The 23,282-nt window shown below is 52.6% G+C and overlaps 13 protein-coding genes across 13 annotated transcripts; 5 read left to right on the top strand and 8 right to left on the bottom strand.

Moving 5' to 3' along the window:
- Window positions 1–889: 889 nt before the first annotated feature.
- Window positions 890–1,628, bottom strand: C7974DRAFT_80972 (uncharacterized protein). The gene is made up of 3 exons (XM_046147311.1): window positions 1,375–1,628; window positions 1,081–1,324; window positions 890–1,018 (listed from the first exon to the last, which is right to left on the bottom strand). The coding sequence occupies exons 1-3, from the start codon at window positions 1,538–1,540 to the stop codon at window positions 928–930; spliced, it is 501 nt and encodes a 166-aa protein (XP_045991452.1). The 5' UTR covers window positions 1,541–1,628; the 3' UTR covers window positions 890–927.
- Window positions 1,629–2,897: 1,269 nt separating this feature from the next.
- On the bottom strand, window positions 2,898–4,423 carry C7974DRAFT_80970 (autophagy protein 5). The gene is made up of 3 exons (XM_046147310.1): window positions 4,192–4,423; window positions 3,516–4,143; window positions 2,898–3,467 (listed from the first exon to the last, which is right to left on the bottom strand). The coding sequence occupies exons 1-3, from the start codon at window positions 4,309–4,311 to the stop codon at window positions 3,274–3,276; spliced, it is 942 nt and encodes a 313-aa protein (XP_045991451.1). The 5' UTR covers window positions 4,312–4,423; the 3' UTR covers window positions 2,898–3,273.
- Window positions 4,424–4,473: 50 nt separating this feature from the next.
- On the top strand, window positions 4,474–5,455 carry C7974DRAFT_405887 (uncharacterized protein). Its single transcript, XM_046143092.1, has 2 exons — window positions 4,474–4,950; window positions 4,997–5,455. Exons 1-2 carry the CDS (start codon window positions 4,580–4,582, stop codon window positions 5,349–5,351), a joined length of 726 nt encoding a protein of 241 aa, XP_045991450.1. The 5' UTR covers window positions 4,474–4,579; the 3' UTR covers window positions 5,352–5,455.
- On the bottom strand, window positions 5,436–6,196 carry C7974DRAFT_405882 (uncharacterized protein). The gene is made up of 3 exons (XM_046143091.1): window positions 5,807–6,196; window positions 5,704–5,756; window positions 5,436–5,650 (listed from the first exon to the last, which is right to left on the bottom strand). The coding sequence occupies exons 1-3, from the start codon at window positions 5,994–5,996 to the stop codon at window positions 5,537–5,539; spliced, it is 357 nt and encodes a 118-aa protein (XP_045991449.1). The 5' UTR covers window positions 5,997–6,196; the 3' UTR covers window positions 5,436–5,536.
- A 2-nt stretch (window positions 6,197–6,198) lies between these two features.
- C7974DRAFT_80934 (CobW domain-containing protein) lies at window positions 6,199–7,691 on the top strand. The gene is made up of 2 exons (XM_046147309.1): window positions 6,199–6,456; window positions 6,527–7,691. Exons 1-2 carry the CDS (start codon window positions 6,408–6,410, stop codon window positions 7,552–7,554), a joined length of 1,077 nt encoding a protein of 358 aa, XP_045991448.1. The 5' UTR covers window positions 6,199–6,407; the 3' UTR covers window positions 7,555–7,691.
- Window positions 7,692–8,226: 535 nt separating this feature from the next.
- Window positions 8,227–9,179, bottom strand: C7974DRAFT_322359 (succinate dehydrogenase iron-sulfur protein-like protein subunit; the record flags this gene model as incomplete). Its single annotated transcript, XM_046138858.1, has 3 exons — window positions 8,227–8,550; window positions 8,601–9,073; window positions 9,134–9,179. The coding sequence occupies 3 exons, from the start codon at window positions 9,177–9,179 to the stop codon at window positions 8,227–8,229; spliced, it is 843 nt and encodes a 280-aa protein (XP_045991447.1).
- A 180-nt stretch (window positions 9,180–9,359) lies between these two features.
- On the top strand, window positions 9,360–10,964 carry C7974DRAFT_405871 (uncharacterized protein). The gene has a single exon (XM_046143090.1). The coding sequence runs from the start codon at window positions 9,702–9,704 to the stop codon at window positions 10,758–10,760; it is 1,059 nt and encodes a 352-aa protein (XP_045991446.1). The 5' UTR covers window positions 9,360–9,701; the 3' UTR covers window positions 10,761–10,964.
- A 1,022-nt stretch (window positions 10,965–11,986) lies between these two features.
- On the top strand, window positions 11,987–14,285 carry C7974DRAFT_405869 (beta-lactamase/transpeptidase-like protein). The gene has a single exon (XM_046143089.1). It carries the CDS (start codon window positions 12,271–12,273, stop codon window positions 14,203–14,205), a length of 1,935 nt encoding a protein of 644 aa, XP_045991445.1. The 5' UTR covers window positions 11,987–12,270; the 3' UTR covers window positions 14,206–14,285.
- A 96-nt stretch (window positions 14,286–14,381) lies between these two features.
- On the bottom strand, window positions 14,382–15,443 carry C7974DRAFT_405867 (cytochrome c oxidase-assembly factor COX23, mitochondrial). The gene is made up of 4 exons (XM_046143088.1): window positions 15,189–15,443; window positions 15,023–15,130; window positions 14,945–14,972; window positions 14,382–14,844 (listed from the first exon to the last, which is right to left on the bottom strand). Exons 1-4 carry the CDS (start codon window positions 15,260–15,262, stop codon window positions 14,797–14,799), a joined length of 258 nt encoding a protein of 85 aa, XP_045991444.1. The 5' UTR covers window positions 15,263–15,443; the 3' UTR covers window positions 14,382–14,796.
- A 345-nt stretch (window positions 15,444–15,788) lies between these two features.
- C7974DRAFT_323225 (uncharacterized protein) lies at window positions 15,789–19,231 on the bottom strand (the record flags this gene model as incomplete). Its single annotated transcript, XM_046138887.1, has 4 exons — window positions 15,789–18,683; window positions 18,735–18,833; window positions 18,886–19,005; window positions 19,055–19,231. The coding sequence occupies 4 exons, from the start codon at window positions 19,229–19,231 to the stop codon at window positions 15,789–15,791; spliced, it is 3,291 nt and encodes a 1,096-aa protein (XP_045991443.1).
- Window positions 19,232–19,645: 414 nt separating this feature from the next.
- On the bottom strand, window positions 19,646–20,131 carry C7974DRAFT_287020 (putative oxalocrotonate tautomerase; the record flags this gene model as incomplete). The annotated part of the gene is made up of 2 exons (XM_046137629.1): window positions 19,646–19,979; window positions 20,031–20,131. Coding segments are annotated over 2 exons (435 nt in total), but the record flags the coding sequence as incomplete, so codon positions are not given.
- A 169-nt stretch (window positions 20,132–20,300) lies between these two features.
- On the top strand, window positions 20,301–21,725 carry C7974DRAFT_80835 (NAD dependent epimerase/dehydratase). The gene is made up of 2 exons (XM_046147308.1): window positions 20,301–21,062; window positions 21,121–21,725. The coding sequence occupies exons 1-2, from the start codon at window positions 20,633–20,635 to the stop codon at window positions 21,705–21,707; spliced, it is 1,017 nt and encodes a 338-aa protein (XP_045991441.1). The 5' UTR covers window positions 20,301–20,632; the 3' UTR covers window positions 21,708–21,725.
- Window positions 21,726–21,743: 18 nt separating this feature from the next.
- C7974DRAFT_437867 (serine-threonine protein kinase 19-domain-containing protein) lies at window positions 21,744–22,925 on the bottom strand (the record flags this gene model as incomplete). Its single annotated transcript, XM_046145222.1, has 3 exons — window positions 21,744–22,317; window positions 22,432–22,608; window positions 22,675–22,925. The coding sequence occupies 3 exons, from the start codon at window positions 22,923–22,925 to the stop codon at window positions 21,744–21,746; spliced, it is 1,002 nt and encodes a 333-aa protein (XP_045991440.1).
- Window positions 22,926–23,282: the final 357 nt, after the last annotated feature.

Here is a 23,282-nt window from a genome sequence, read left to right as displayed (position 1 = left end):
TGCTGCAATGCAGGCGGTCACGTCACTGCAGCCGCACCAAGCTTGTGATCGATGCCGCGCATCTCGAGACAGAGGCGCGTAAACGCTGCACACGTTAAACGAGTCTCGGACTCAGGTGTTCTTGCGGCTGTTGAGTCGCGAGGGTGGAGTTGGATGCTGGAATGGGTGATTTGGAGGGTTGTGAACATCTCGGTCCGCTCAGCGTCTGGGGCTGATGTGGTTCTGAGCCCTGCGACTGCCAGTCGTTTCAAGCTCGACCAAATTCACTAAATATCGCGAGGCTGATTGACAGAATGGATGCATAGCCTTTGGTACAAGCTTCTGACAGTTTCGACGTTCTGCCATCTAGGCACCGCCGTCATCGCCGAGAATGCCTTGGGCCGGCTGCTGGCGACCACCATCAGTATTCAGTCTCCGCTTCGTCAGCCCTGCTTCGGGGCTGAGGCGGTACAGGCATCGAAAGAGAAAATAGAGTACACGGTCGAGTTTCGGGTCGCTTGTTTCACTGTCTGTGCGTCCAGATCGATGCATTGTATGGCGCTTTTGCCGTGACAGCATGTAACAGCTCGACGCGGCAGAGCGTGCCTCGTTCCTACATATGCAGCAGAGGAAGAAATCCAGGCACTTGGGAGTACGAGACCGGTGTCTTGGAGTCACTCAGGGCAGCATTGCCTCATTTGACCATCGTGCAATTGACGCTGACCACTAAGAGAATAGATGTAGCCGCCGAAACCAGGAACAAACGGGCATCAAGCCCTTTTCATCCGAATCAACTGCTGCAGCTCTGCGGCTACGCTTCTAGCGTAGTTCGACAGCAATGCCCCTCGGCTGCAACAATCGGATGCTTGTAGTATACATAATATGCGGCTTTGTGACTTGAACCCATGTCGTGAATGTAACAACCGAGCACAGCTCGGCTCAGGGCTATTACCGTTCAGAAAAGCCAAGAGTGATTGTTCTAAAGGGTCCCCACACCGCAGGACTTCGAGCGAAACGATCCGTAAGGCAAAGTCCAAGTCTGAGACCATGTCAGTCACACGCTCACCGTGGGAAAGCACAGACTCACGCTGGGTGCCTCACCTGCTGCTCCCACCTGCGCGCATGGCGTAGACAGAATTCTCCCGTGAGCTTTGCTGCGAGCTCCGCTCCTTATCTTGCCCTGCTGCTACGATATGTTTGAACGATATACCTCCCCAGGGAAGGCCTGATAGGGTGTGGTGATCTTCAAGCCGAGCTACTTCTGGGCGCCTGTAGGAACTCGAAGCTCGTCGAAGATTCTCTGCCTCACGTTCTGCTTCCTCTCTCTGCTCTCGAGCCTTGGCTCCTGTGCAGTATTAGTACACTGTCAACCTATATCCGCAGGAAGCTACCTACTAAACCTCTGTTGAGCCAGTTTGTTCTGAATCTTCCGCCGTTCTACAGGATCGGCCACTTCTGACCATTCAGGAGATCTTGTGTCTGATGGCGACGTATCAGAGGTCCAAGATTCACCTGCTGAAGCCCGTGGTTGTTGTCCTTCGTCGGTTCGTCCGTAGGACATGTTGTCGACGGTTCGCCAATCTTGAATGCTTATGGTGATATCGTCAAAGTATATCAACACGAGGTGGTTTCGATTAGATGATGTCCTTGTTCGATGTTCGTTGGTTGGTTAGATGAAGTTGCGAGTAGAGGTGAGACATCGAGGTTTGCCTCATAGCTTGGAGACAGGACTGGCGCTCAGGCCAGTACTGGCAAGAAAGATGTTGATATACAGATGCTCGCCTCTTGCTGTCGAACAATCCCACTGGATGGCTGTGTGAATATGAAGGTGACGCCTGGAGCTGGGGTGTGGTTGAAAATAGGTACGCACGAATGCTCTGAGAATGGTAAAAGGGCATGGCCAACGGGCAGAGGTTTATGTTTGCTCGGAATCATTTGAAACCCGACCATCAAGGAGGAACGCGAGAGTGGTGTCGGAGGTTGAACAGGATTAGGATCGATGTCCTTGCTCAAGCCTTAGCAGTGGAAAGACAGACTGCAGCAAGCCAGATCATTGGTCTTGATGTCGGATTCAGGCCGAGGAACTAGCTCGCGAAAGGATTATGGCGGAGGAACCGCCCCAGGCTCCGACACATGGCCTTCAGCCTCTTGCTGTGCTAATAGCTCCTATGAACGCAGCATGCATGGGAACTTTGATGGTCGGCCCTCCCGTGATGTGTAGTATGAGCCGCACCTATGACGTTCTTGCAAGGTCTGGCGCTGACCGGCAAGAGTGACGATTTTAGATGATGTCCCCACAGCCCTGCAGGACGGGACCGTTCAGTCACTGTGAAACGTGAGTAGCACGTCGAGAGCCATCAACTGATTGGCGTAGCAGTAATCGAAGTAACGCCATACAGCCCTCGGTCAGTGAGATCGAAGGCTCCCAAGGGTGTTGATGCAGGGGTCTTACCATGGGACCGGCATGGTCGTCGGTAAGGCCGGTCGCAGCCTTATCGCAGGGCTGAAGCACAACCTTGATGCCAACGAAAGCGTGGGGCAATCGTTCAATCTGTCCCAGAATAGTGGAAAGCCATACTTTAGTGTCTAGATCGGATTGCCTTGGTCTCTGCTGTAATTTCACCTCATAACCAATAACAGGGTGTACAGCAGTCGCTAGGACACAGGTCTTCAGCCCCCTTGATACCACAAGAAGCGTGATGGACGTTTCTGCGCCTTAAACGGCCCGTTGGTTCGACACCCTACGTGGTCAGCGACCATGTGAGCGCAAACAATGCGCCAAACGGGCATGAAGTGCGAAACTCCTGACCTGAGCCAAAGCGCGAGTTCAAACACTGATGCAAGAGCGGGGGCAACTGCTAATTCCCGGTGCAGGATCAAAATGGTCTGTGTCGTCGCGGCGCGATGACGAGAAGGAAGAGCTGCGAGTGAGGAAGAGCGGTCGAGGGCACGGCTAGATGCCCGAATAGGACACTGGTTCAGCGTACTGGCCAATCAGACGACTGCGCACGGCCCCATCTTCAGAAATAAGCGTAAATTCCTTTCGGCGTCACCGCTCATCGACGTTGCCATGTACCTACCCAGGTATCCATGCTCGATATTGTTTTTGGCACGGCCCACACGTCTGCCTGGAGATCTTCAGTGTAATCGCAATCCTTTCCCAAGGCATGCGTGGTCGACCCTCTTGGCCCGTGCAGCGCGTGGAGAAAGCTAGACTGTTGTGCTATACAGTGGATGTCAAGTGGGATCGCGGGGTTCGCATTAACAGCTCTATGTAGTCTATAAGCATCTTTCTCACGCCATCATCACTATAGAAATGTGGAGCCACCCATCCAGGTACGCAGTTGCGCGCACTAGGTCTTCGACGTTAGTGCTTAAGGGAACGACTGCCCCATGCAAAACTGCATGTGCTAGAAGTGGACTGCGTCTGCTAGGGAACAGAGTAGGGAGAATTTGGTTCAATGCTGTACCGACAGTTTGTGGTTGTCCTACTCTATTGTTAGGGCCGTCTATCACTCATCAGCTCCTGGACTTACGAGATGAGAGTTTTGGCGTGACAAGACTTTGCACGACCCTGAGGCTGCCGGGGCTGGCTGCCTTCTGGTCATCACTATCCGCAGCATGTGGGAGATAAATTCGCACTGGCAGGTGGCGTAATGTGGCACCTTGCGGATTCAGCAGCTTCTGGTTGATGGGATTATACAGGGAGAAATCGTGCTGTTTGACCGCATCCCATAGCTGTGTGCTATCTTTCTCACTCAAGAACATAACAGTTTTCCCTGTTCCGGTTCTTAAGTAGTCGGCTTCCTTAACCCCGTTCCTGAAGAGATCATGCATGACTTTGTCTTCGGCGTCAAGTTGGACGAGTTGCTCCGCCGGGTACCTTGAGAAGTGGACTGTGAGTTTCCATGGCAGGTGGCGGCGATCGTCCTCGGGCGGCTCAGTCCTATGAGTCGGAGACGATGAATCTGATGCATTCGCTGGCTCCGCTCCAGAGTAGAGATCGTACAACAGTCCGAGAGGGTAGTGCCACTTCAGTGGGACACCTTCATATGAGAACCACAGATCCGCCGGAGAGACGTCAGGATAAATCAAATTTGGCGAAAAGAAGGCATGCAGCCTTCGATTCAGTAGTCCGAGATACGAGAGCCTGGGAAACTGGATCTACAATGCCTCATTAGATTGCACCCAGTTTGGAGAAGGCGCTCTCACTATGTATGGGTCGGAATCATCGTAGGTCCTACAATCTTCATTGTGCAACCGCACCTCTAGAGGTATGCTGCCATTCCAAACGCTCTCTCGCAGTCTACTTGTGACATCCCTCGAAGACATCAACAACGGCGTAGGATGTAGACGGACCGAGTCTGGCTTGAGTGACTAGATTGGTTGTGGGGTAGGGCGGATAGCGCGGGGAGTACATAGGTGTAAGGGACCTCGGCTGCAGCCAACCGTAAAAGAGCAAAAGCAACCTCGTAAGCTTGCGCGTCTTCGTCCCTCACGCATCTCTGCACAACAAACAACGTCGCCATGTGACAAAGCGCAGGACATCATCCATTCTGAATTGCTCTCTAAAAGTTCATACGGCAATGTGCGCACGCAAATGGTTGATCTCCTCCTCTTCCCTCCACCGAGCACCATGAATGCACAGCTCGGTCGCAAACGATCGCGTCTTGCACTGGACTCAGACGACGATGAAGCGCAGCAGCAACGCCAGCCTTCGCCAGCACTCTCTTCAATGAGCGACACACTCAAGAGATCAAAGACTCAATGTGAGCTTGACGAGCTGGACATCATCGAGCCAAGAGATGCCTGGACCGTTGACATAGGCGCCATCCTGTCCAGCAAAATGCTTGCTGCACCACCAGGCGGTGGACTTAAGCCCCACAACAATTGGCAAAGGTATAGGAAGGCAGAGTCTACTGTAGTGCTCTGTGTACAAGGAAACCTACAGCTGCATTACAATTTGTTATGGTACGTCTGAAGCCTCAAGACCTGGTCGAAGACTGATCAGCTACAGCTCCGCTTTGGATGATCTTTACGCCTTAGCACCCTCGCTACAGGCTCTGATACTCTGCCACGACCCTTCTACACATAAGCCTTCCACGAATGCGCCTTTCTCGTTGCCTTTGGTCTCGGCAGTGGATCCACCGGATAACCATTTCGTTCGTCTAGGATTACTTCACCCTCTCGGAGGAGGGAAGTTTCCCTTGGATGCGCTCGCGGTTGTTGATAAAAGAGGTCGTCGAAGACTTGTACTGCCGTTTGGGTGGGGTGCTGGGAAGCATGCGGACACACCAGCCGGTCGAAGCATACAGAACAGGATGATGATGCTACTGAAGCACTGTATCAAGACATTGGAGAATGAGGTATGAAGAGAGACCATGATACCCAAGACTAAATAAGAGTTTCGGCACTCAACGCTAATTACCGCATGTCACGTCAACACAATGGAGAGATCAAGATTATTATCTGTCAATTAATGACTACAATTATCGTAAAATCATGACCATGAAGGCTGCTCCATGTCGGCCAGGCGTCAAAGTTGAGAAACTAATCACTAACCCAACCTGGTCTCCTTGTCCTTGATAGGGATGTCGCTACCAGTGGCACCCTTGTACTGTCCTCGAATGAAATCGGAGATCTGCTCGTCCTTGGCTTGCTCCACAGCGGACTGTAGCGGCGTTAGTGTGTATGCAACATTTGTTGATCAAGGCGACAGCATACCTCGTTGTCTTGAGGACCTTGTCCAAGGAACTTCTCCTGTACTAGGTCCACACCTGCAACACGTCAGCCTGTGGACGCTTGTGACACAATCGTACGAGCTTACCCTTGTCGAGGTAATCCTCGTTCTTCTCGCTCTCGCGGCCACCACCAGCAGCTGAGTTGAGCTTGTCGCCAATGCCGCCGAGGAAGCCACCGCTCTGCTGCTGTCCAGAAGATCCGGTTGACTGGGTCTGCTCGTTGGAGCTCTGACCCTGGCTATTACCGCTACCGGTGAGCTTGTTGACGAAATCCATTATATTTGATGTGGGGTGGTTTGATCGTTGATTGAGCGAGGAAGTTGGTGGTTGTGGAGAAGCGGAGGACCGAGGAGGATGCTGGTTTTATATGCAACTAAGCTGCTGCGAAACTCAAGCTTGGTATCTATGAGTGCGGTAGCAAACAGGATCTAGGCGAGCTTGGTATCGGTAGTGCAAACGATGCGCTGAGGGATAATGCGTACTGGACATGCTAACAACGCTGGGACAGGCGCTACGTCATCGCCGGCGAACCCCTGCTAAGCCCGCGCTCGGCGACCCCGCATTAGATTGCAAAATGCAGTCGCGACTTGACGCGTGCCAGCCCACTTCGGTACCGCCGACCGATCTGCAAAAGGAGGAATACAAGGCTCGCCCAGTGTATTGCCAGAAATCTTGAAAGCTGGCATTATGATACCTATTACCATCGTCACAGGGTTCTTGGGATCGGGAAAGACCAGTAAGTTCTTGAGGGTCTCAACAAATGTTGGTCTGCCCGCAATTTTGAAGTTGATGCTCATGTGTTGTAGCTTTGATCTTGAACCTGATACAACAACTGCCGAAGGACTACAAGCTCGCTCTTCTCAAGAACGAGTACGGCGATGTTGCTGTCGACTCTCAGCTTGCCTCCTCCCAAGCAATTTCTGGAGTACAGGAGCTCCTTAATGGCTGCATTTGCTGCAATCTTGTAGGCCAACTGTCTGAGGCTCTCGAGCAGCTTTCAAATGATGTTCGACCCGATCGCATCGTCGTCGAAACCTCCGGGTCGGCATTCCCTGCGACACTGGCAATGGAAGTCAACCGCCTCTCGCGAGAAACAGGCAAATACGTACTCGACGGAGTGATGAGTGTCATCGACGTCGAAAACTGGAAGGGATACGAGGATACAAGTTATACGGCAAAGATCCAAGCAAGATATACCGATCTCATTGTTTTGAATAAGTGGGAGCTGGTAGATGAGAGGCGACTCGAGGATGTCGAGGACAAAATCTTGGACTTGGACGTGGATCCCCCCATTCCTAGGCAGAAGAGCAGCAAAGGCTGGGTTGATAAGGACATCGCATTCGGGCTAGACGCAAAGCTAGCAAAGGCTGTTGAACAGCCGAGTGAGAATGGCCACGCGCACGAGCATGATCACAACCACTCGAGCGAGGTGGAAGTCCTGAGTATCACGCTTGCTAGCAACGACCTGAAAAGTAGCGTCGACACAGACAAACTCGCTAAACTGCTCGAGAGTCCTACAAAAGACGAAGTCTACCGCATCAAGGGAGTGCTATACGCATCCACTCCCCCGGAGTCTTCAGACAAGGACATCGCCACGGCGACAACGGCGAACGGGAGAGGACGATACATCCTAAACTGGGCGTTTGGGCGATGGTCATTCACCCATATTCCCGAGGCACCATCATCTGCTGGAAGCAACGAGCCAGAGCTTCGACTGACCGTTGTCACTGCGCGATACGAATCAAACAAATGGAAGAAACGAATCGAGTCAAGTGGGTTCATTGCACTGCAAGACGGCATAGAAGGGCAGTTGACGGTAGAGAAGAAGCTATAGAACGATACCCAGATACTCAATGCCATAGACGATGCTACATCATCCAATTGACATCTCTCACCTTCCATCTGTTCACCCAGATTGAAGACTAATCCTGGGAGTCTTTCCAAGCAACAGTCGGGTTCTTTGGGTGCAGAATCACTGGGTAAGTGTCCTGTTCTGGCAACAGCCAATTTACCACATCCACAAACATCTATTCAGATAACCGGCTATGACAGGCCTCCGCTCGTATCTAACGTTATCCAACCCATCTAACGGCCAAACGCATGGGTGATGTCGACGGCTGGGGCTTTAATTGTCCCGGAGGTTGGTGGAAGCTTAGTGTCATCTAGGACGAGGCTGACGGTGCAAATGAGCTTGTCAGGATGTATGGTGTACGTGTTATTTTGCTATCGTGAATTAGCTACTGCTAGAAAAACTGGGCAGTTCGTTTGAAATGTCTAGAACTGGGTATGGTCCTGTACAGCAAATTTCCGCAAGGCTCGCTAAAAATGAAAAATGGTAGAATGTGAATGTTATTGGTTCAGTTCGCGTACATGTCTCCAAAAATACAGGCCTAACTCAAAACACCAATTGCCAAGTCGAAATATGTGCATACAGTGAAGGCTAATTGTCTTCTTCTTCGCTCGTCTCTTTTTCCTCGCAGCACTCTCATCCCTCTATTAGACCCGTTTAAGTGAAAGCCATGCTCTTCTTGATCTCAGCGATTGCCAGCGCAGGGTTGAGACCCTTGGGGCACGTCCTCGAGCAGTTGAGAATGGTGTGGCATCGGTACAGACTCATGCTGTTGTTGAGGGCGTCCTGGCGCTCAGCCTTCTTCTCGTCACGCGAGTCGGCGATCCAGCGGTAAGACTGGAGGAGAACGGCGGGTCCGAGGTACTCCTCCTGGTTCCACCAGTAAGACGGGCAAGATGTCGAGCAGCAGGCGCAAAGAATGCATTCGTAGAGACCGTCGAGCTTCTTGCGGTCCTCTTTGGTCTGGCGGTATTCACGACCCTAGGTGAAGTTAAGATATGTTTGATTGCAGAAGAATCACAGGTACTTACGTCGGGCGAAGGGGTAGTACGCTGGAGGTAGGGCTTGACGGAACGGTATTGCTTGTAGAAGAGTGTCATGTCAGGAACCAGGTCCTTGACAACGTACATGTGGGGAAGCGGGTAGATGCGAGACTCCTTCGCGGTGTCTGTGGGGATGCGGCACAAGCAAGCCAGGGTGTTGACACCGTCAATGTTCATCGCGCAGCTACCGCAGATACCCTCACGACAGCTTCTCCGGAAGGTAAGGGTAGGGTCGACCTCGTTCTTAATGCGAATAAGCGCATCCAGCATCATGGGTCCAGTCTTGTTCAGGTCGAGGGTATACGATTGCATCTTGGGCTTCGACGACGGCTCGTCAGGGTTCCATCGGTAGATGTGGAAGGTCTTCGTCTTCGCATCCTGGCTGGGCGCGGGCTCCTGCTTCGTTGAGGTCGTTTCAGCGACGGAGGCAAAACCGCGCGAGAAGACAGCTGGGCGGAAGGCTGGTGACTTCGTCAGCAGAGCTCAATGGCACGTGAAGCTGATGTGTGGAGATCGCCTACCTGTCTGCCTCGTAGCCAGACGAGCAAAGGTGCGTGTGCAGGCCATTGTGGATTGTGTGGAGTGGAGAGTGCGGGATGTCTTGGTGTCAGTGTGTTGCGTTCATCGAAGTTGTGTCAAGGAACCTCGGGCGACGGCTGAGCCAATGAGATCTAGCCTATTTGCTGAGTGCGCTGGAAAAGCCTCGGGAAGAGCCGGTACGCTTTTCCGGCTTGCCACGCTCGATCTTGAACGTCAACACTCGAGATGGCTATCATGAGGTCTCCACTTCACACCTTCTGGACCGAGAACATTTGAAACACCTGCTGGCTGAGGAGGACACGAGGTTCTTGATCAACATATGGTATCCGCGTGTGCTTGTTCTCTCAGAGTCTGACGTAACCACGTCGCACCCGACATTGTATCCGATACAACAATCGAAAATACGCAAGCAGTCGCGCACCAGCTCTCAAGACGGTTTGGAGCGCGGTAATCCGCCTTTTCCGAACCCACCGGTCGCAAGGCTGTGTTGCGATCACGTGATCACCTCTTCTCCTATCACATGGGCTCTCACGATTGACCTTCACGTGTATGTCTTGGCAACAACCCCAGATTCAGAGTTATACTTTTATGTTCTTGCGGGTCCCTCGTGCTTGCAGCATCATTGCCTCAGCTGCGAATTGTCGTCCACCGAGGCCATTTACAAGAAGTCTTACCACGGCCACAAAAACCATGCTCGATCCGACCCAGCCTGTACACTGGATCTTGGATTGGGACGGCACGATAAGTCAACACGATACACTTGATGCGCTCGTTAGTATATCGGCCTCTGCAAAGCCTGGTTCACCTGTCTTGGATGAATGGAATCGGGTCTCAGAAGCCTATGTATCCGATTATACCGCCGCCATAGCGAGACTTGCCCCTGAGGGCAACTTACCAAAGACGATACAAAAGGAGAAGTTGCTGCTTCACGCACTCAAGAGTGTAGAACAGGCTAGTCTTGACCGTGTATCCTCTTCTGGTATTTTCGCAGGGTTGACCAGAAAGCTGCTGGGGGAGGGCACGAACGAGCTGATTAAATCCAAGAGGGTCGAGATACGTCCTGGTTTTACTGAGTTTTTAGGCTTCAGTCAAACCCGTGGTAATGACCATATGAATCTTTTAAGTGTCAATTGGAGTCGCTACTTTATCGACTGTTGCCTAGGAGCTGCAGGGGCAACAATCCAAAGAGACTCGATCTATGCGAATGAGCTGGATGGCATCGAATGTGGCTCGGTTTCGCACGGCCAGATCGGCCCAAGCAGTGACGCAGATATGTTAATCATCTCCAGCGGCGACAAGCTGGAACACATGGATCGGTTACGCAAACAGCATCACGAGTCGAGAAACTCTAATGCCGCGCTCAGCACGCCGGCGGTGTACGTTGGAGACAGCTGGACCGACATCGAATGCCTCCTTGAAGCAGACTTGGGTATTTGCATTCGCGACGAACCACTCAGTAGCTCACAGAAAAAGCTATCAGAACGATTGCAAAGCCTGGGCGTCCGTTGTCCTCACTTGTCAGCCTGGAGTGAGTCGGACGCGGTGCAAGTGGTATGGGCTCGGAATTTCCACGAAATCAAAGAATGGGTGCAAATGAGAAAGACTTGAGAACCATGGGGTATCTAGTTGCGCGTTGTGGGATGGTTGACTGCAGGACGGACTCTTTTTATCGCATACATTCACATGTGTGTACCATGGACGTATAGCGTCGACATATGGAATGTTGGGTGTATGGTGAGTGTCAATGGTTTAAATGAACGGTCTATAGCTGAACTCAGTCTTCCTTACAGATCTGGGACGCTTTCGAGGGCGAGCACCTGTTTACCGGTCACGATCCAGAATTCGAGACGTACCGGGGCCGAGCTCATCTTGCTGAAATAATAGCCCTCAATGGGCCTCCGCCGCCGAATGTTCTTGCCCAAGGGAATCTGAGAAGCAAGTTCTTCTCTGATACTGGTGAGTTGCGTGCCCTTTACGTGTACCTCTTCTTTGACGATGTCTTCAAAGGCGACTTCTGCGCAGGAATTGCCATTCCAGAATCAACATCGCTCGAGCACAGGGAAAAGTCTCTCAAGGGAGATGATAAGAGTTGCTTCATACGCTTCATGCGGAAAATGCTGCGATGGGAGTCAGAGAAGCGCAGCTCTGCGAGAGAGTTGGCAGAGGATGATTGGATACTCAAGCACACCACGTGAATGCGGCGAGGACGTTATCTAAGGTAAGAATCACTCGCGGTGCATGCCGCTGTCGCAACAACAGATCTGCTACTGTACATCCGTCGATCTCTATTTGATTACCACGCCAAGGACACATCTGCTGGCTCAATCCACGCCTTGATTATACCAAGCTTGTTGGCTGGGCCCCAAGTATATGGAGGCTCGGGGCCCATGTCCTCTTACAGTCTTACATTAAGTTGAGCAGCCTTAGCGCCTGGACAGATATTACATCTTTTACCCGCATGATGAACTGATAGTAGTGGTTGACGAGATCTTGCTCTGCCCTGCTGATGATAGCGCATCCACATGCTCGAAGGTGGAGAGTATCAGTGTTACCTGGTTATGTTACATGCTGTCTATCTCTGGCAATGAGGCTCCACTGACATTCTCAAGACTGTTCAAAGTTGAACACGTGTTCTGACGTTGTCAGCAAGTTTGCAGCATGTCGAGTTCCCAGGAGTGCGATATAACAAGTACGCATATACCTAGCTACTAGCCACAATCAGTGAGTTTGGAGCCCAGCTCAAAAAAGTCATGGCTTTGTTCGGACTCTACCAGAAATATGGACTAAGCATGTTTACATAATAACAAGTCCTATACAGCATAGTGTAGGTCACAGCAAAGTGTGGTAACGACCGCCCGAGCTGCAATCTGGGCCTGTTGTATATGCTACAGGACGTTAGCTCCACTCCAGATCAGTACATGACCAGGATGACCCGGCACAAAATCAGCCAAAAATAGCGTGTGAGTAGCCTCCTATTGCAGAATCCAATTGTTGAGCCGTGCGGTGCAATTAACTCGTTTGGGGCTAAATTGCGCTCGTATACAATGATCTGATCTTGGAATATTTCGCTATTAAATGCGAAGAACACTGCCTTACCGAGCTGTAGCTAACTCTCAATATGCATACTTCACGGTCTTCACTTTTAAATTTGGCAAGTTGCCTCTCTTTGGCAGCACTTGCTGTTTCAATCCCCACCAATGACCAAGTATACACACTATCCAAACGCAATGCAACGGTCCAACAAAGCGTATTCTTCGAAATCAACGGCACAGAAGTAGAAAAAAGGATCGCAAACCTAAAATCAGAAGGATATCGGCCGACGTCTCTGAGTATTCATGGCTCGCCCACCGATGCGAAATATGCCGGTATCTGGACGAAGCAGGATGGCGAAGCATACGAGACTATTCTGGGCGCCGACGAAACCGCTTACAATGCTTGGTTGGATCAATGGAGAGCTCGTGGTTATGTTTCCACACACGTCTCTGCCACCGGGCCCGCCTTCGACGCGCTCTTTGCGGGTGTCATGCAGGAACTGCCTTCAGTTAGCAGTTGGAACCAAAGGTGTGGTGTCGAAGACCCTTGGGCCATCGACAACACGACCGCGGCCACACCAATGACCGTCAAGGGTGTAAGCATGTATGGAACACCGAGCGAACGCCTGTACTGCATCCTCGAACACGAAAACACGATAAACTTCCAGCAAACAGTGTGGTATCAGACAGAGTTCTCAATGACAGATTACCGGACGTTAGAAGCTTCTGAGACTTCGAAAAGATACTGGAGACCGGTATACATCGACGTTTCCGAGGACCAACTCTTTACGCCTATATTCGACGACACGAGTGTTGGACAGTGGGCCACCTTTACAGATCTTACCACATCACAACTGGACCTGGAAATAGCCGCAAGAAAGGCGAAGGGCATGTACCCCATTCACATCTCGGGAGCAGGTTCGGTGGGAGCGAGATATGCTGTAATCTTCGCGGAGCGAACAACCCCTCTGGAACGCGAGTGGCATGCTACAGGTACAGTTACTGGCTTCAGCGACAACGCCGGGACTAGAGCTGCTATGGACTCGGTTATGCAAAAGTTCATGCAAAGAAGCAGCATCAGGCAAGCCCAACTTGCCGCCTCTGTCAACGGAACGATCGTCGCTTCTCGCGCGTTCACCTGGGCTGAGAGCGACCGCGCCATTGTCGAGCCGGAGGATAAGTTCCTTCTGGCCAGTAACTCTAAAATGTTCACATACGCGGCGATAAATGACATGATCACGAAAGATCTGCTGAATCTGACGACTCCTGTCTACTCACTTCTCGGATACGACAAGCCTGCAGACGAACGCTCCATGGACATCACTGTGCAGCACCTTCTGGATCACACTGCCGGATTCGATCGCTCTGTCTCGCCGGATCTGGGCTTTGTATTCACATCCGTTGCACAGTCTCTCAATCAGTCCACCCCAGCTACGCTGCGTCAGGTTATCGAGTGGGTTTTCGCGCGGCCGCTGGACTATACTCCAGGAACGAGTGGGGCGTACAGCAACTACGGCACCATGCTTTTAAGCTATGTCATTGCGAATATAACCGGCGAGACATACATGTCATACCTCGAAAAGAACGTACTTGAAGGCGCCGATGTGGAATTATGGGGCACAGCGACAGACCTGCACAAGTCGGACCGTATTGTGCAAGAGACGAAATATACGGCAATTTCTGCTCTAACACCCCTTTCATCGGACAGAGTCTCAAGTACGTACGGTGGCGACGGAAGTGTCAAGGAGGAGGCAATTGGTGCTTTTGGCCTGAAGGCCTCTGCTTCCACTCTTGCCCAGTTCATTGGCACTCATTCGGTGTACGGTATCGGAGGCCGCCAACGTGGTGGCAGTCGGGACGGGTCTTTGGCTGGTTCACGTACTTTCTCCCAGAGTGAGTACGACGATATTGATTGGGCAGTGACGCTGAACACCAGGGAATACGTCGATGAGAATGCCTGGCAGAACCTGATTTTCTATGACATCTACGACATCTGGCGTGCGTTCTCACTCGCCAGGTAGGAGAATTGGTGTTGGTACCTAAGCAACATTAATCTTACACCAAATTCAACTTCAATAAATATTTTCATCCATCGGGACCCAACGCAGCTTGGAATGCTTACATGACAATGTATCTTCCAGTGCGAGCTGTACTGGAAACATGCCTACAGTTTTGTGAAGCATGGAAACCGACGATCGTTGGGTAAATTGTCGAACAAATATTCAATCTGTGCTGGCACTGTGGTTTGATCATATGTGCGTTCTCCACACCTGCATTGGTATCGTCGGATATACACGTATAGCTACGATTTCGATCAGCCGATTATTGGCGTGGACGATTACTGCTCCGGTCTATCTCAACACCACCAGCATGTTATTACACACGCCGGTATGGAAGTTGCTAGAATCGACTGCTTCATCTCCAACTCCATGACAGGGGTTCGCAGCCCTGCTTGTGCCGGTATTCATTATGTTCCCTGCCCTCTTCTCCGTTTGTTGTATATCTTACAGACACCCTCCTCTTGACCCAGCTATGCAACGCCTAACGCCAGCTCAATGCAACCCTGAGCGGAGATATACAATTCCTCCTCTTCCCCCTCTCTTTCCAGAAATCTACCCAAACCATGATTTATTCTTCTTCGCCTCGGCACGAGCCTCCATCTATGCAACTAGTCAGTCCTCGTTTACACATCTCGATGTACTCGCGTGCGGCGGGTCGTTCGCATCTCGGCGCGCAATATCGGCGGAAGGCTTAACGTACCCATTGCTTTTTGCAGTCCCTATACGCCCTTTGAAATATCAGCCATAATACCAAAGACATTGGAGGTGCGCTGCCTACTGGAAGAAATCACTGCACATCGCCCGCTCTCCGCCATTGCGCTTCAGACACCTGATGCTCTTGTCTGCGGCTTCCTGGCACGGGTCGAAGTACTCGCTGTACGCTTTACTAGTGCCACGATTAGCTCCAATCCAGGATGTCGGCGTGCGTTTGGAGGCAGGCGTACTTTTCGAACTTTGTGGCGGTTGGACCTGTCCATTCAGGCTTGTCGTTTTCGCCGAGCTTATCGTTTTTCGCCATGATGAAATGCGATCTGGCGTTTTATGACCAATGGTGTGAGAGGGGTAAAGGGAAAAGAGCAAGGTTGCGCGGTCGATGAAGGCGGGTTGAGCTGAGGTGTGAGGACGACCTCGGTGGTCTGCGGAGTCTCTTTATCGATAGTGAGGCAACGCGAACTATGGAAGAAAGAGTGCGTCATAACGTGACACCGCGTGTCGGTCGTGTATCTTCTCATAGACAACATGTTATGTGACAGGCAAGTTTAAAGATTGATTGAAACACCGAAATGACAGTATTGCATGAGCCGCTCTAGCTCTGTATCCTTTTACATGAACCTCGCTCAAGACTATGGTATAGTGCAGGATAAGAACGCCAAACAATGCACAAGAAACCATGATATCCGTTTTGATGCCGCTGAAAGACAGATTCGTGACCGTACCCGTGTGAAGTGATGCACCTATGCCGTAGCAAACTTTCATACACCGTTCCCTACAAAGTAAATGAGAAAAGGTCGAGCTGTACTCTCAAGCCCCGACAAACAAAATTATCAAATGAGTTGGCCAGTGGCCACAGGATTGGTCGCCCTGTTGGTTTGTTGATTGGCTGGCTCATATGCCAGCGGGCCAATGTTGTTGCCCTGCCGTGAGCGATATGCATTGTTAGCATATGCTGTAACAGGGGATGTAAAGGCCTCGGATGGAGGTAGAACGCCTGGAGGTGGAGCATTCATCATGTTACGGTTGCTCCTGCGCCGACCCAGGGAAGGGCCGGTGGAGACATCGTGTGCTGTTCCAGCAGAGTTCACTGAGCCCATAGACTCATTTGAGTTGCTTCGAACATGCTGAGAAATAATTTGACCCTGCGGCATGGGAGGCGTGCTTCCAGCATTGCTTGGCCGGCGGAAACCTGAAGAAAATGGATTGGTTCGAGCTGGGACACTATTGGAAAGACCAAGAGCCTGTTCCCTGGTGTTACGGAGCTCTCGAGCTCGAGCGCTGAGATCGTCTGGTCCCATCGGCACTCGTACCATTGACGGCCCAGCTACATGACCACTCGGTCCAGGGGACGGAGGAGTTCGCAGAGCTCTTGTAGATGGCTGTGCATTCAGTCGGCGCACTGAAGGTTGTGGGCGTAAGCCAATTCGTGAGGGCTGTGTCCTCATGACTGGGCTGGGCGCTGCGTTGTCACGCAAGTTCGCACGTGAGCTAGTCGGCCTCAGTGTAGCCGTCGACGACTGCTCTCGCAGACCCAGACGAGAGTTGCGAGCTCTGATACTGCGTGAGACATATGCAGCCCATGGATTGGCAGGACGTGGAGGTACCGCAGATGCCGGGGCATGGATACCCAAGTTGGGAGGTGGGAAATTTGGATACACAGGCGAGAAGTTGGCGGACCCTCTACGCCCTGCCGCGGATGGCGGACGTGCGCTAATGCGACTCTGGGGTCGATCTATCATATCCATAGCTGCAACAGCTTGCGTTCGTGCTGTTTGATCAATGGAGTACTGTGAGCTGGCCGCCGAACTGCCTGGCGTCAGGATCACAGAATCATTGCTTGCCGAGCTGAAAGAAGATGTGCGGTCATTTCGCATCGCACTCTCCATTATATTGGCCGTCGGCAAAGCCGGGGACACTGCGCTCCGTCTGTTGGGTGATGCCATAACACGCGCCCCAAAGTTGCTGTTGTCCATCAATGGGGTTCGCATCCGTGCTGGAGGGAGGAAAGGGGAAAAAGAGGCCGGTGCAGGGCTTTGGCGGTTGCGGTTCGATGTAGGTGGTCGGTTGAGCGGTGTGATGGAACGGGACTCGATGTCTATCAGATTGCCACCTGCTTGGTGTTGTTGCAATGCGGCTTGGTGGGCAGCAAACATCCAGCTGATACGAGGGTCGTACTCGCGGCGCTCAGTACGCGTTGGACGACGACGACCGAGGCCAGCTTGTGAGTTGTCTGAATTATCGTCGGTGTCTGCCTCATTGACGGTGTTGCCCCCTGGAGGAGCAAAGCGAGTTGACACATTCGGGAACCCAGGACCATTGCGCATCATCTGTTGTGATCGGCGATTGCGAAGAGAATTCATGGCCATGCTGCTAAGGTCGCCATCCTGGTCCGAGTCGTCATCATCGGCTTCGCCGTCCTCATAGTGGGGGTTCGCGTTGGACAGTACAGAGGATCTTCGTCGAAGGCCACGGGAGGCATCGAGCGTTCGGAGGTTGCCCACTCGCGAAGGGGGACGGATAGGGGCACTAGGCCGTTGACGATCTGCAGTAGGTGTTAGAGACCCGCCCATTCGGCTTCTGTCATTTGAATTCGCAAGCGGTTCCCACCCAACGGTCGTAGCTCCTCCATCGCTATCTCCATCTTCTTCAACCATCTCATCGTCGTCCGTTTGGCGCATCCAACCTTCTTCCTCTAGCAAGGCTTGAGTATCCTCGTCAAGATCGTCGTGTGAAGCGTCTGTAGAAGCTGATGAAGATGGCGCGACGACACGAGCAAAGCGAGACCGCGTGCCGTTGGCCCTGCTCAGTACGGGGTTTGGTACTCTCGATCGTTGTGCCGCTGGCCTCTGCCCTCGACGTACAGGGCCAGCGTCGTCTTCATCGTCATCTTCATCTTCATCCTCCTCTTCCTCTTCGACTACACTTGATATCGTAGAGCTAGTCTCGGATTCTTCTACGACGGGGCGCGCTCTAGCGCGTGCTTGTGTTCGATTCGGGTGAGGCTGTGGTGTCTGGCCGGGTGTCGATGAAGCACCACTGGCGGATGTCGAAGACTCTAGAGCACCGTCGTCGTCGATGAAGTCATTCATTTCTGAATCTTCTTCTTCGTCCTCCTCTTCGACTGTGTCCATTTCGTCTCCGTAGACATCCGAGACGATGCTCTGTGAATACGAGCGTCTGCTGCCGGCTTCGCTGTGGGACATGTGTCGTCGAGGCCCGGTGTTGTTGTGTTGGAGGAAGCGGCGCATTACGAAGCCAGCGCCTGGATCGCCAAGATAGTCTTGCCAGCCATCCATTGGGTCGCCAAAGCCTTCAAACTCGCCTTCCTCAAGACCCAGGGCCGCATCCAGGTCGTCGGCATCCTGCTCTGACATTTCGTCCATGTCGCTGAAGCCCGTGAAGCTATTGTCCCACGAGACCTCGCCTGTCTCGTCGAAGACCAGGCCGCATTGTGTGCAGCCTCCATCCTCAAGCTCCCATGTGCAGATTGGACATCGATCAACGCCGTCTTCCTGGTCGCGCATGATATGGAGTGAAGGGCGTAGAGGGTGTGGGGGTGCGTTGAATAAGCCCTTGAAGAGCCCTCCGGTGCGTGGGTCGGTGTTCTCGCGGTCTTTCTGGATAGCATCGGTGTCTTCTTGCAACCATTTCTTGTGCTCTTCTTGGGTCTCGCCAGGTGGAAGGAGGTCGGCTCGAGCAACGAAGACGGCGGTCATGTCTCTGATCTGCAAGCTTGGTTAGATGACTAGTGGCAGCGTTCTGACTGCGGTACGTACAACATAGGCAGGAGCAGGCAGATGCTTGACGTCAACGCGGCAGTCCGGACAAGTCAGCTTCGACTTGCCCTTCAGGTTCATGAACCACGTGCAGAGACACTGTGTCTTGTCAGCCGGCTGTATCCAAGTGGCAGCGACATTCGCCTCGTACCGTGTAGCAGTATGTATGCCCACATGCTATTGTGTATGGCTGGTAGAGCAGCCGGTCGCAAATCTTGCACGTGAGGTGCGAGCGCAGGCCGTCAAACTCGGATTTCAGAGACTTCAGTTGCTGTGCAGTGTCAGCGCCCACCTCGGCCATCACGCATGTCCACACGCACCTCGTCTGCCTTGCTCGGCCGCGGCTGCTCGTCGCCTTTGGCCAGCATCTTCTGCTTAAGGCTGTTGCTGCTCGCCGCCCGCACCGGCTTGTCTGCGCTGGCTTCCTTGACGAGCCTAGACGCCGACCGGCTGGCGGTGGGCGTGCTGCCGCGCGACGCTCGCGGGGCCGACGCCATGCCGTCCGTCTTGGTGGTGGGCGGGGCTGGTGATGCGCGTGGAGTGCTGCTGTCCATGGCAGGCGAGTTAGTGCAATGGCCCCCGGCGATGAAGGGAAGGAACGGCAGCCCAAAGTGCCCGCATGAGCGTCACAGTCACGTTGGGTCGTCAGTGGCAGTCGCAAAACGCATGCACGCACTCCCAAGAGTAGCCGCCCTAGCAGCCGGGTGGAGAGTGTTCTACCGGGCCGCTGACTATGCGCTCGCCTCACTTCCAGCGCCAACCGCGCGGCCAATCATGTCACGCACATTCTCAAATATGCACGCCAATCACGATGGGAAGCTTGTCTGAATTCTATCACATTTGGGGAGCCGTATCAGACCATGCGACCTTCACTCTTTCATTGATGCTGAGTCTCAGATGTGTTCTTTCTCGAAAGGAATAGCGCGGTTCTCCTTCGCCCACAACTTCTCTTCCTCGCTCTTGTGGGCTGGGGGGAATATGCCGTTGATCTTCCACAGCCTCCTCTCCGTCTCGTCGATGTGGAATTCCCAGTCGTACCCTTTGTCGGCGACATGCGGTTTGAGGGCTTCGTCCACCCTGTTGGCCGTGTTTCGGTATACCTCGTCTTGGTTAGGAAGAGTCACAGCGATGTGCTCAATAGCGAGTCGAATGAACGGCTTCTCCTTGTTCGCCTTCTTGCCGCCCACCCACATGGTGTTTCCGGGCATTTTGATGAAATTCACGATGACATAGAAGGCAGGTAGGCTATTGACAGTATGAGACAGTCTTCAACCTAGAGATGGGAGGACAGCTTACCCGACGCCTGTGTAGATCTTGGTGATATCCGTGGACAGGGCTTCCTTAGACGCATCGTCCTCAAAGGTGCCATCAGGGTGAAAGATAAGCCAAAGCGGCATCTTGATGTTCTTATCTAAACTTGGGAAAGGAGACCGGAATGGTAATAGTATTGAGTAGTGGTTGCCTTAGACGGAAGAGGCGCTCGCTCCCGCCTTATTATACCTATTCGTGTTCACTAACATCCGGACGCTGTATTCTCCCGTGACTGTCAAATGATTACTAGTCGAGCACAGTGAGTACGCAATGAGTGCGTGTAAAACGTGGATTACTTATTGACTTGAAGGTGGTGCGGGGGGCTTTCGACATATTAGCAGAACTGATTACTATACAACCATATTCTGGCTTGAGCCACGACACAACGTCGATCACTCATCACAAAAGCACATCATGTATGGTAGCTCAACATGCAGTGTCAAGATCAGTCATCATATGATAGACGCGCAGACTCGGAAAAGCTCGCTTTGCATAAAAGGCCAGCGCTGCGCTTTGAAGTCAAGATATCACCTTCATCGAATCCCCCTCATACAGGTACCCCAAAACACCCCAAAAGCTGTTGAAGTATGTCTCAATCCCTGATATTCATCACCGGCGCGACCGGCTTTATCGGCTCGCACGTTGTCAGTCAAGCCCTCGCAGCAGGTTACAAAGTCCGCCTCAGTGTGCGCAAAGAAGCACAGATTGCTCCCCTTCGCAAGCAATTCTCAAAGAATGAGGCTCAGCTCGAATTTGTCAACATCGCAGACTTCACGAGCCCCAATGCCTTCGCCGAAGCCCTTCAGGACGTGACGTACGTCTTCCATCTTGCCTCTCCCATGCCCGGCAAAGGCACCGACTTCGAGAAGGACTACGTCGAGCCGGCCGTCCAGGGCACAATCTCACTCCTCGACGCCGCAAAGAAGTTCGACACGATTAAGCGCGTCGTCATCGTCTCCTCGGTCCTCGCTCTCATCCCACTTGACGCCTTAGCCACAGGGCAGTTCGTCGCCAAAGGCAAGTCCCCAAAACTAACCCCTACCCTACCTTGATCTCCCATTTAACACGCAAACAGAAGGACTCAACGAGTCCATCGCCGTCGACCTCAAGATGTCCTTCCCAGACGACCCAATGGCAAGCGGCGGCATCAAATACCACGCTTCCAAGGTCCTCGCGCACCGCGCAACACTCGCCTGGGCGGCATCCAATACCTCCTCCTTCCAAATCATCACCCTGCACCCCTCCTTCGTCTTCGGCCGCAACCTGACTCAGACCTCTGCGGCCGCGCTCGACGGCACAAACGCAATGCTCTGGATCTCGCTGACGTCGGCGAAGCCGATTATTCCGATGGCAGCTGTAGATGTTCGAGATGTGGCGGGTGCGCACATCAAGGCGCTGAATGTGCAGGTTGGTGCGAAGGGAGAGGTAGAGGAGTTTATTCTTTCTGCGGGCGAGAAGGACGGTTGGACGTGGAGCCGCGTTGCAGAGTTTGCAAAGGAGAAGTACCCTAGTGTTGGTGTACAGTTGGAGGGTCCGTTTGGGGAGCCACCGAAGGTGGATACGCAAAGGGCACAGGAAGTGTTGGGTGTGAAGTGGAGGACGATGGAAGATACGATCGGATCGTTCCTGGACCAGCAGGCTGAGTTGAGGAGTCAGCTCTAGAATGCATGTCTGTTGATAGTTGTATCCTGTCCTTTATTAGACCACTAATCTCACTGCCCTCCCCACGCTTCCCGTTTCGAATAGCTCCACCAGCCCCGCTCCTACACACTCTTCTAACGCCCACTCAAACCTCATGCCATAGAATTGCTTCCATTTCTTCGTTCTACCGGGCAGCACGCCGACAAACTCTCTCCTTGCTTTCTTCCTCTCTTCTCTCTCGGCGCTCCCAGCGCCTGCGACGCCACCATCCCATCGCTCTCTAAGTACATCGAGAGGTGCAGCTTTGAACTTGGTTTTCTTCAGAATACCCAATAGGTGGTTTCGGGCGTCGACGATAAGCTTAATGTGCATCCCTGTATGTGGTAGTGAGAAGGAAAAGATGCCTTGCGCAGGGGTGCGAGAGGAGTGTGATGTGCCACCGTGCATGTGTTGCGTTGCATGCTGGCCACCTACAGCCTCTAGAGAGCCAGCAGCGTGACGAGATCCCGATGCAGAGACCGCAGACAACGAGGCGGCGCCTGGTGAGGCGAAGAAGGCAGAGACAGTTGTATTAAATGTAGAGATCGAGGTCAAGAAACCGGTGCCTGTCAGGGCAGCGATCTCCACCGGACTAAACGCTGAACCAGGTAATGTCGATGATATCGCATTGGCATCCATAAGACGGATGTACTTCTCCTTCAGTTCTTCGGCTAAGTCGTTTTGTGCCCTGACGAGAGCTTGCCACTCTTTTACGCTTGCGACTCCATCGCCGACTGCAGCAGCGCCGACACCACGATGCGGTATTGTGACTCTCCTTAATATCCCTTTCCTCGCCAGCTCAGCAATCTCCCTTTCAACAAAGGTGGAGCTGGTACTTAGCGCATCCACATGGGCGATAGTGACGAACGGTGGCAGTTGCTTCCTAAAGTTCAGAACCTCCGCAATTCTAGTGCTGTTCATGCCAGCTTTCTCGGGCATGTCGCTGAACATGCGGCTCCGGATGTACTCCATATACTGTGGCACGTCGCGGAAATTCAAGTCAGCGGCCAAAGAGGCTATAATTCCCAGATCATCCAGCTCTTCATCCTCGTAGGCAATGGAGTCTTCATTTGGTAGTGACCTCTTGGAAGAGCTTGCATTTGATGGAGACGAAGTTGCACGTTTGAGACCCAACGCAGAGGCTGCGCTTCGCCTCCTGCTTGCAGTGATGCGAGACGAACGTGCTGGTGTTGTCTGCATAACTATGTGCCTGTAAGTCTTTACTGAGAGGCCTCGAAGATTATGTGTGACGTCTGTGACGTGTTCGTGCTGATCGCAGGCAGCAACAAGTGTTAGTCAGGTAGTAAGAGCGTGCCAGAGTCGCCAATAAGAGTACAAGTGCAATGCATAGTAAATTGCGTGAAGGTCAGGCCAAAACCATGTTCTGAAACTGGCAAGTCAAGAGAGTGGCGACTTGAGAGTGGTTGCTCGGTCGAAGCCTTGTTTTCAGCCTCGGTTTGGCATGCGCCACATCCAGATCGGAACCAATCTGCCAGTCACGTCGCGACGCGTGCGTTGTTGAATTCCTCACATGCATAGAATGTGATTCGCTTGAGG

The sequence above is a fragment of the Boeremia exigua genome (genome assembly GCF_020726555.1).
Source record: "Boeremia exigua strain MPI-SDFR-AT-0100 chromosome Unknown C7974scaffold_15, whole genome shotgun sequence".
Classification (NCBI taxonomy): Eukaryota; Fungi; Ascomycota; class Dothideomycetes; order Pleosporales; family Didymellaceae; genus Boeremia; species Boeremia exigua.
Note: the sequence above shows the minus strand (reverse complement) of the source record. Positions and strands in the feature narration are given on the sequence as shown.